Raw genomic sequence first — 11,690 nt, forward strand, 5'->3', positions numbered from 1 at the left:
ACTCTTGTGCAATTGGTGGTTCTCGGTTTAGGTCCGCTAACCTCAAATCAGAACCTCGTGTCCGCATCAAGGTCGTGCTCGACATTTAAAATAACAACAACAAGCTATCTTTACTTGTTGATTGTACATACTTTCGCTTTTATTGTTTTTGGATAATTGTAACCATTAATGTGCGCGTGTGAATACTTTTTCTAACCAGCTATATAGCTAACGTGTGCTAACCATTATAATATATCGTACATCTATATATATATTACATATGTACTATCGTACGTATATACTCTTGTGCAATTGGTGGTTCTCGGTTTAGGTCCGCTAACCTCAAAATAGAATCTCGTGTCCGCATCAAGGTCGTGCTCGACAGTTAAAATAACAACAACAAGCTATCTTTACTTGTTGATTGTACATACTTTCGCTTTTATTGTATTTGGTTAATTTGTAACCATAATGTGCTCGTGTGAGTATTGCTCCTAAACGGTTATATATCTAAAGTGTGCTAACTTTAATAATATCGTACATCTGTACATATATACTATATACTATCGTACGTGTGTACTATTGTGCATTCTATGGTTCTCGGCTTAGGTTCTGCTAAGCGCCAAATAGAACCTCGTGTCCGCATCAAGGTCACGCTGAACAATTACAACAACAACAACAAGTTAACTTACTTGTTGATTACTGGTTAATATTTGCTTCCAATCAGTAAGTGTGCGGGTTCGTCAACGTCGCGTCTGACAACAACCACCGTAAGAGCAGTTCAATTTCGGAAAGCTCACTGTTGCTATTGTGACTTTTCGACTTCGTCAAATCCTTTGCTGTTCTCAAGTATCTACAACTGTTTCAATGGCAACGGCAGAGCCAACCACTACGGCAGAACTGTCAGAACTAAAACAACAGCGAGCCTCGACGAAAGCGAGTATTTCAAGAATCAAGGCGTTCGTCAAAGGAAAGAGTAATTCGCTCTCACAACCAGAACTGAAATGTCGACTAGGTATTTTAGAATCATATTTTAAACAAATCTTAGCTTTTCAGACGTTGATCGAGAAATTAGATGCAACTGACTCAGCTAGAGATGAATTAGAAGACCTATACGTTTCCACCAAAATATTAATCATGTCTCAACTGCAGGAAGAGGCCCACAATGCATCAGTGCTAGACGTAACAGCAATGATGCCCACCTCAAGTAAAAAATTACCACTGTTAAAATTACCTACATTCAGTGGTAAGTACTCGGATTATAACAATTTTATTAATTCGTTTCTCCAAATCATAGATCGCGAAATATACCTCACAAATATTGAAAAATTTAATCACTTACTGAACTGCCTTACTGGTCAAGCTCTAGAGACAGTACAGGCATTTCCTATTTCGAATGAAAACTATCCAAAGGCTCTGGATAGGCTTAAATCGCGCTATGACAATAATAGCCTAATCTTCGCCGAAAATATCGCGACACTATTTGATCTACCAGCAGTATCGGGTCAGTCAAGCCAACAACTCCGTAGTCTGGTAAACAATGCATCCGCTTTGTATGGTTCACTCTGTTCGCTAGGTACAGAGAAACAAATATGTGAGGCTCTACTTATCTCGCTAATCATGCAAAAAACGGACGCAATTACACGTAGGAAATGGAATGAATCGCGTAACTTTGACACATTACCCAGTTGGGAAGATTGCTCAAAATTGTTGGATAGACACTGCCAGTTTCTCGAATCACTTGACAGTGGAAACGGCAATCAGTCATCATCACAACGTAAACCTAATAGTCTTAACTCCAAGACTAACAGACGCTCAAAACAATACGCATTTGTTGCATCTACATCTAGCAATTCTTGCTCATTTTGTTCTAGCAATGAACACCTAATACAGAATTGTCATCGTTTTAAGGCACTGGAGGTGGTTCAAAGGTTTGAAAAGGTGAAGAGCCTAAAACTCTGCATAAACTGCTTATCGCCACGCCATCATGTGGTTAATTGTACATCAACGTTTAAATGTAAGGTTTGCGCAAAGCCACATCACACTCTCTTGCATCATTCGCAATTGCCAACGAATATTAAGAGCGCGGGATCATCACGACGCACAGAACACGCTGCTATGCCCAACGACAACGTTGCCAGCCATTCCCATCTTAATATGTCATCGGCCGAGCAAATAATTCTTGCCACTGCATTGGTTTTAGTGAAGGATTCATCGGGAAGTTATCAAGTGGGTAGAGCCTTACTTGATTCATGCTCTCAGGTCAACTTCATAACGGAGGAGTTTTCAAAGAAGCTTAGTTTAGCAAAACATAAACATCGGTTGCATGTTTCCAGTATTGGTAGTTCGTTGACCAACATTAAGTATCAGACGCTCACATCAATCAAATCTCGTCATTCAAATTTTGAACTTGCTTTAAACTTTGGTATTACGAATCACATCGCATATCAACCAAGTTCTGAAATCGATATATCGTCGTGGAAGGTTCCACCAAATACACCTCTCGCCGATGAGCAATTCTTTAAATCCAAGCGCGTTGATCTTTTGCTTGGAGCTGAAAGTTTCTTTGATATTTTGTCTGTCGGTCAAATCAAACTAGGTGAAAATCTTCCAGTACTTCAAAAAACACTATTAGGATGGATTGTATCTGGCAAGTACAAGGGTCAGCCATTTGCATCACCAGCAGCAAAATGCCTATTATCAGTTGAAGATACAGTCTCCGATCAATTAGAAATGATGTGGAAGATAGAGGAAGTGCAATCGGCTTCAAAATCATGGTCACCAGCACATGTTGCGTGTGAGTCATTATATCGTGAAACGGTTCACCAAAATGCGATGGGAAGAATTGTCGTTCGGTTACCATTCAAAGATTCACCAGATTGTCTTGGTTTGACACACAATATCGCCTTGCGCCGTTTTTATTCTGTAGAACGGCGATTGTCATCTAATCGTGCACTGAAGCAAGACTATCAAGAATTCATGAAACAATATCGAGAGCTCGGACACATGACGCGTGTTGAGACTCCGAAAACTAACGAACCTCATTATTATATCCCTCATCATTGTGTTTTAAAACCGTCGAGCACTTCGACCAAGCTGAGGGTGGTTTTTGATGCGTCATGTCCAACAACTTCGCAACGTTCATTAAATGATATTCTACTGGTCGGCCCGACAATTCAGTCGGAGTTATATTTGTTGCTACTTCAATTTCGTTTGCACCGATATGCCTTGACGGCTGACATTGTTAAGATGTACCGACAGATACTGATAGATGAACCAGATCGAAAATTCCAATATATTTTTTGGCGAGATACGGAGTCCGATCCTGTTAGTACTTACGAGTTGAATACAGTCACTTATGGTACTGCATCAGCACCTTTCCTAGCAACCAGGAGTTTGCAGTATTTGGCGGACAAATTTGAAACACAATACCCAATAGGCGCTGCACTCATTAAATCAGCGTTCTTTGTCGACGACTTCTTAGGTGGAGCAGATTCCATTGATCAACTCACCAATATCAGACATCAGTTAACGGCCATTCTACAGAAGGGTTGCTTCGATCTTGACAAATGGCATTCAAACCATCATGACTTCATCAGCGATACTACAACAAAGAGTTTGAATCTTGATACAGATACAGTCACCAGCGCTCTAGGCATCAAGTGGCACCAAATGCAAGATGTTTTCCTATTTTCGTTTAATGCACAACCAGGTCATATTGTAACAAAACGCACCATCTTATCCCTTGCGTCTTCATTATTCGACCCGCTTGGATTACTAGCACCGATCATACTCGTAGCCAAAATTATGATGCAAGAATTGTGGCTTTTGCGTGTGGACTGGGACGAGTCAGTCCCTCAAAATCTTCACTCAGCTTGGAAAACATTTATTCAAGATCTTACAACGCTTTCATCGGTTAAGGTGCCGAGGTACTGCCTATCCATAAACTATCAACAGGTTGATGCACACGGTTTCTGTGACGCTTCAATACGCGCATATGGTTGCTGTATATTTCTCCGATCACAAAACACATCAGGTAAGGTGACGGTCAGGCTATTCACTGCAAAATCCCGTGTGGCACCTATAAAGCGGAAGTCGCTACCTAAACTAGAACTCTGTGGTGCCTTACTTCTTGCCAAACTGTATCAGAAGGTCCAACCAATATTTGCGCAATTTAAGGGTGAAACGTTTTTTTGGACTGATTCACAGATTGTATTACATTGGTTGAAGCAGCACTCATCAACCCTGTCTGCATTCGTTGGCAATCGAGTAGCGGAAATTCAAGATATTACCGCAAATGGGCAATGGAGACACGTTCCTACCCAATCCAACCCGGCAGATGTTGTGTCGCGCGGCTGTAACATCCGCCAATTATCAGAGTCTTGTTGGTTTACGGGGCCGGAATTTTTGTTACTCGCTGATAAATACTGGCCGCATTTGAAATGTCACAACCTGGATATGGAAGAAGTCAATAAAGAGACGCGAAAGGTTGTATTCGTTAACACAAATGAAGACAACTACGTATTACAGGTATTGTCAAGATATAGTTCATACACTAAGATGCTACGAGTAATAGCGCAGGTACAGCGTTTTTATCATGTAACCAAGAATAAATTGAAGAACGGAGAATGTACCCTCCAACCTATTCAGCTACAAAAGGCATTGCACTGTATTATTTGGGTCATCCAACAGCAATTCTTCGAAATTGATATACAACGCCTACAACGAGGGAACCCAGCCGAAGGTACATTAAAGCATCTAAATCCCTTCCTGGACAATGTATTCGGTTATCAATTACTAAAGGTGGGAGGTCGCCTCGAGCTGAGTGACATCTCAGTAGGCCAACGTCACCCTATTTTGTTGCCGAAGGGCTGTTATTTTGTGGAACTTTATGTTCGGCATATACACTTGTGCAACTATCATGCAGGCGCAAAAGCACTAATTGCCCTTACTCGACTAAACTTCTGGATAATTAATATTCGAGAAATTGCACGCCGAGTCGTGCACTCGTGTATTCACTGCGTGCGTTATAAACCCAAACTACTTAATCAAATGATGGGTAATCTCCCAATCGAACGCCTCACTCCAAGCCGTCCATTCGCGCGTACTGCGGTAAATTTTTGCGGTCCGATATTAACGTATCTCCGAATTCGGGGACGGGTTCCATATAAGACCTATATAGCCGTGTTCGTTTGTTTGTCTACAAAGGCAGCTCATCTAGAAGCCGTGTCAGACTTATCTACGGAGGCATTTATTGCAGCACTGAAAAGGTTAATCGGTAGACGAGGGTTACCATCAGACATCTATTGCGACAACGCCACGAACTTCGTTGGGGCTAACAACAAACTAGCAGAGTTAAAAAGAATGTTTTTCGAGAAGTCTAATCAAGTGATGCTGCAGACCTTTTGCAGCAACCAATTCATAAATTTCAATTTTATACCGCCCCGAGCACCTCACTTTGGAGGTCTATGGGAAGCGGCTGTAAAAAGCGCGAAAGGCCATCTGTATCGAACATTATCAAATACTCGATTCACCTTTGAGGAGCTTGGAACAGCACTGATTGAAATCGAAGCTATCTTAAATTCGCGACCAATCACACCTCATTCTTGTGACCCGAGCGATTATGAAGCGCTAACGCCAGCACATTTTCTTATCGGTGGGCCGCTCAAAACTTTATCTGAACCAAGTCCTCAGTATGAAGCTACTTCATTAATTGATAAATGGTCTCGTATAACCGCAGTCAAACATCACTTCTGGCGCAGATGGTCTAGAGACTATCTGAATGAGCTGCAGATACGCACCAAATGGACAGAAGAACAATCTAACATCACCGAGGGGGCTCTGGTTTTAATCCATGAAGACAATATGCCTCCACAACGCTGGTTGATGGGCCGAATCGTGCATTGCATCAGGGGTCCAGATAATTTGGTTCGTGTTGTTGATGTGCAAACCCCAAAAGGAGTAATACGCCGTCCAATCCACAAACTCGCACTATTACCAATTGAAAATCCTTTCAAGGGGGGCGGGATGTTAGAGCGGTTAAAGTCAAATTGTTAATATTGTAGGATTCTGTAGAATTATTATTTGATGTGTTATATGATTTATATATTATATTTTAATCTATTTTAAATCATATATTGTATAATTAAATTATTATAATTAATATATTATATAATTCATATATAATATTTTATATGGTTAATATATGGTTAATTAATTTATCTAACTAACCCTGTATAAGATGTAATCAAACCAACGGTTCTAAGTCTTGTTTTTATTGCCTTTTGTTTTTGCGCTCGAGATGAGCAATTTTTTTGTTATATTTTTTGGGCTGCAAGTAAACTCCGTTGGTTTGATTCTGTCTCTTGTTTTTCGATCGCGAACGTGTCAACACACGGGTGCACATAAAAAAGTGATTAAACAATCAATAACCGAAATTGTATAAGTTCAATTGTATAAACTAAATGAAATCAAAACCCAATTATAAAAACGTTTATAATTTACATTGTGTTAAAGAAATTGAAATAAAGATCATAAAACCCAATTATAAAAACGCTTATAATTTACAGTATTTATAAATAAAAGTATATTATTGCTTTTTTAAATACCTGTATCACAACCGGGTTACCAACAGCCAATCAACAGCCTTTATTTATCTATTCAGTGGGCAGAAATTATAATGCCTACACTGCGAGCTTTCATTTCGTGTAAATATATTTTTTTTAATAATTTTAATATCCATTCTTATGAACACTTAAGTAATTTTATTAGAGACAAAGCAACTAAGATACTAAAATCTCAACTTCACACAAATCAAAAATATTATATTAAACTAAATTCAACAATATTATATATATAAGATACAATAATCGTATATATACTTAACTTCAAGCAAATATGTATATTAAGAATTATAACTGAGAAATGTATATGTAGGAAGATATATACAAACGGACCAGAAGAGAATCGTTATATATAATGTCAGGAAACTGAGAATATAACAGCAATAAAAAGCATTAATATACTTTTATTTATAAATACTTTTATTTTATATGATTATATGAAATTTAGTAAATATGTGAAGATGATTATATTAAATTTAGTAGTAATTAGGTTGACATAAATCCTCTGCCTAACCCTCCCCGTGGGTGTCGACTGGTAATAGAGAGTTCTGATTGCAGACTGTTCTAGCTAAGAATTGGAGTTTGCTCTGATTCATCGGCGTGAGGTCTCTGGGGACAACAGAGGTAATGATGCACTAGGCTATACCGACGGATTCTTCAGGTCCTTAAGGGCTTCCCTTGTCGGATTGGCTACTGCGGAGCAAAAATTCTGTCCAACGGCCTTTACGGCCAATATGGCTTCAACGGCAACAACCTTGGCTATACTGACACTGATTGTATGACTTTGAATTGTCTGAATTATAAATTGTCTGAACCCTGGGCTGACAGTCTCAGTATTCTGTTACCTCAGTATGTAGAGGTGAAACTCTGCAGAAATGGCTTTCAGGCTAATGCTGAGGCTGCCTCCGTCCCGTTAAAATCGTGGCTGACCTCAGGAAGCGCTCAATATCCGTCGCCGTTTAGTTGGTGGTGTAGGTGAGGTTGAGCGAAGCTCCCTCTTAATATCTGCCTGGCTCTGAATGTATATGCTCATAAGGCTATACATCAACCTTCACATGGACCTCACTGATTCAAAGGGACCCATGGGGCTTTTTAAAAGATAACTACACGTCGGGTGGAGATAGCGGACCTGAGTTGGGACCCATCAATATGGAAAATTTAAATCTTAATAAAAAACAAACAAAACTTTCTGCTACTGGAAGACCAGTAGCAACCCCAAGCAGAAGACTGCAAACCTCGAGTGGTACCTCCAACTCCACTTCCAATGAACTTAAAATCTCGTCGCAAATACCTTCTGGAAGCAGAAATACTGCATCTACCAGTCGGTATGTTGCCTCTTCTGTCACGGCCAAAAGCAGTGACAAGTCAGAAACCAAATCCACAAGGAGAATTCCACCCTCTAAAAAGGCCCATAACGACCGCCGTATGGCTACACGAATTCTGCAGCGCGTAGGTGAGATCCCGGCCGATAAAATCAGTCAGCAACAGGCCTCATCCCTTGAATGGGCCAAAAGCATCTTGGCCAAATCAAGCAATAAAGAGGCTTCCAAACCGGACCAAGTGTCTAAAAGACAAAGGTCTCAGGAGGAAGAACCCCCTCTTACAAAAAAACCAAGAGGTTACAATGTACTGGTACGACCGTACAGTGAGGTTGCGAAGGACAATCTCATTATAGGTGTCCTGGATAGGAGTGCCGAGGAGGGGAGAATCCCCAAAGACAAATGGAAATGGGTGTCGGCCGCGCTGGCAGACATCTTCCTCCAAGTTTTGGAAGAAAACCCAGGACCTGCTCCCTCCTGCGAAGACGCGGGTTGGCACCAAGGACAAGTGAAATTGGTAGCTTGCAAGGATGCGAGATCGGTTGCCTTGTACAAGGCAGCTGTCTCTAAAGTAGGAGAGATCTGGCCTGGAGCCAGACTTGAAGCGGTAGACAAGAAGGATATACCATCTCGTCCTAGGGCCAGGGTTTGGATTCCAACTAAACAAACTGACCCGGAGCAAATTCTGAAAATAATCAGGATCTGTAACCCCAACCTTCCAACTGGAAATTGGAAGGTGGTAAAATTAGAGGAGCCTGTTGGACCGACCAGACAAGCTGTCCTTGTATTAAATGCGGAGTCATTGAAACCGCTCACCGAAGCTAAGTACGTAATCTCCTATGGCTTTGAGAAACTAAATCTCAAGGTCTATCGTACCGATGCCACGGAAGAACCGGAGAAGATTACGTCTGCTCAGCCCTTGCTGGAGGAACCAGCTAAAGAACCAATGCTAAGACAGCAGAGTTGTGAGGAAACACAGAGTGAAGACCTGCCAGATCAAATGGAGGTGGACTCGCTCTCTCTGGTGTCTGAAGACAAATCGGATGCGGGGTCGGTGACCAGTCTGGGCAACCTATTCGATGAGAGTGGGCTCCTGGATTCGGATGACGAAGCCGATAAAACGGTGGTAGAGGTTCAGGTACCTGATGAAGGTGCTTCAAATTAATCTCCACCACTCTAAAGCTGCTTCAGCAAACCTTCTAATCCACCTTGCACAGGGTGGAGCCGATATTGTTCTGATTCAGGAACCATGGATACTGGAAAACCGGATCTGTGGAATCGGAACAAATGACTATAAACTTATCAGCAACACAGACTCAGGTAGACCTAGATCATGTGTGTTAGTGAAAAAGTACATTAATTGTTTCCTTTTGAATAATTTTAGTGATGACGACCAGACTGCAGTGAGTTTGGAAATCGACGGCAAAACCGTATGGGTGGTGTCATCATACATGGCCCATGACCATATAGGAAATCCACCACCGGAAATACTTAAGCAGCTCGTGATAACAGCAGCAGAAAGAATGACTGGTGTTGTGATTGGAGCCGATGCAAATGCTCATCACACAATCTGGGGTAGCTCGGACATAAATGAAAGAGGTGAGTCGTTATTCGATTTTATTCTAGATTATAATCTTCATATATGCAATACAGGAGTGGAACCTACTTTTATTATTGCAGGTAGAAAAGAAGTTTTAGATATTACGTTAACTATTGAAAACACAGATCTTGAGATTAAAGATTGGAGAGTTCTTGATGAACACTCATTCTCTGACCATCGTTATATTCAATTCTATATAAATCTACAATGTCCAGTTGAGAAACCTTATCGGAATTACCGTAATACCAACTGGAGTAGATATCGAACCAATTTACTAAATCTACTTCCTCTATATCCTATTGAAGAAGTAGAGACTCCTCAATCGCTAGATAACGTTGTGGAAACCTTCACAAAAGCTTGCAACATAGCCTTGGACCGTTCTTGCCCACTAAAATCACAGAGGGGAAAGAAAAAGCCATTGTGGTGGTCCGAGGAAATAAGAGATCTTAGGAAATCAAGCAGAAACTTGTTTAACAAGGCCAAGAGAAGTAATCTTAACACTGACTGGGACATCTACAAAGTCAGTCTAAAAATATATAAAAATGAAATAAAAAGAGCCAAAACACGCTCCTGGAAAGCCTTCTGTGAAAGCGTGGAGGGTTGTCAAGGAACAGCAAGGTTTAGGCGCATTCTCTCGAAGAAACCCTCTAATCTAGTCTACTTAAAAGACGAGGTCAATGGGTGGACACATAGCAGCGAAGAATCGGCGGCATTGTTACTGAATATACATTTCCCAGATAGTGACATACCAAATAACCTTGGAATAAACCAGGGGTCTACATGTGACTCATCTGTGGTGAATAATATTGTCACCAGAAGGAAAATTAAGTGGGCTATAGATAGCTTTCTACCATACAAATCACCGGGCCTGGATGGAATTATACCAGCCCAACTTCATGAAGCAAGGGACATCTCTTGCAATTGGCTCACACCAATCTTTAAAGGTTGTCTTACCTTGGGGCATATACCAGAGAAATGGAAATTGACAAAGGTCGTTTTTATTCCTAAAGCTGGCAAAAGCTCCCATATTACGCCTAAAGATTTTAGACCGATTAGTCTATCCTCTTTCCTCTTAAAAACTTTAGAAAGGCTTCTGGAGCATTTCATTAGGAAAGAGATACCAGATGAAAGGCTTTCAAAATCACAACATGCGTACTGTAAAGGAAGGTCTGTAGAGACCGCATTATCATCTCTAACTGGGATGATTGAAAACTCAATACAGCATAAAGAATACGCCCTTTGTGCCTTTCTTGATGTGGAAGGGGCTTTCAACAACATCCTTCCTCAAGTAATCGTCAACTCATTAAGAAAACTAGGAATTGACAATAGAGTAATCGAAGTCATTACCCAACTGCTGGTTGATAGGACAATCGTAGCGCAATGGGGGGGAACGCTAGTAACTAAGAAAGTTAATAGGGGGACTCCACAAGGAGGAGTACTTTCCCCCCTCTTATGGCTAACTGCAGTTAATGATCTTCTTGTTGATCTAGATAGCGTAGGTTGTCAGGTGGTCGCGTACGCGGATGATCTTTCCTTGATTGCAAGGGGAAAATTTCTGAGTACAATTAGTGAGGTAATGCAGGGTAATCTAAATAAAGTATCCCAATGGGCCCATTGTAGCGGATTATCAATAAATCCAACCAAAACAGAACTAGTGCTCTTTTCTAGGAAATATAAAATTCCGGAATTCACACTACCTATCCTAGGAGGTCAAACTCTGACTCTGAATGATAAAGCCAAATATTTAGGTCTTATAATTGACAGAAAACTGAATTGGGGACCAAATGTTGTTGCACGTACCCAAAAAGCTATGGTTGCCTTTTACTGTTGTAGAGGCGCTATAGGCAAAAGATGGGGACTCTCACCGAAGTCCATTTTATGGATATATAATGTGGTGGTAAAACCAATTCTCTTGTATGGAGTGTTATTTTGGAGAAATACTCTGAATAGGTCAACACTATGCAAGAAATTGGAAAAGGTTCAAAGGACTGCACTGATGACATTAAGCGGAGCGTTAAAATCAACGCCGTCACTTGCCCTGAATGTTATCTTCAATATCTTACCTATCGACATCGCGGCGAAAGGCGAGGTAGCTGGGGCAGCTTTACGTATAAGAGAACTAGGAATTGGAAGCAGTTGTGGATGGATGCAAGATTCCATCCTCAGAGAAAT

At 40.8% G+C, this 11,690-nt stretch overlaps 2 protein-coding genes across 2 annotated transcripts; both read left to right on the plus strand.

Annotated features, from left to right (window-relative positions):
* The first annotated feature begins 843 nt into the window (after positions 1-843).
* On the plus strand, positions 844-6,955 carry LOC119667473. The gene is made up of 4 exons (XM_038076766.1): positions 844-1,183; positions 1,274-2,536; positions 2,612-6,005; positions 6,913-6,955. The coding sequence occupies exons 1-4, from the start codon at positions 844-846 to the stop codon at positions 6,953-6,955; spliced, it is 5,040 nt and encodes a 1,679-aa protein (XP_037932694.1).
* A 145-nt stretch (positions 6,956-7,100) lies between these two features.
* LOC119672347 lies at positions 7,101-11,690 on the plus strand (the record flags this gene model as incomplete). The annotated part of the gene is given in 1 exon segment (XM_038083370.1): positions 7,101-11,690. A coding segment is annotated over 1 exon segment (1,335 nt). The 5' UTR covers positions 7,101-7,748.

This window comes from Teleopsis dalmanni, chromosome 1, assembly GCF_002237135.1.
Source record: "Teleopsis dalmanni isolate 2A chromosome 1, ASM223713v2, whole genome shotgun sequence".
Classification (NCBI taxonomy): Eukaryota; Metazoa; Arthropoda; class Insecta; order Diptera; family Diopsidae; genus Teleopsis; species Teleopsis dalmanni.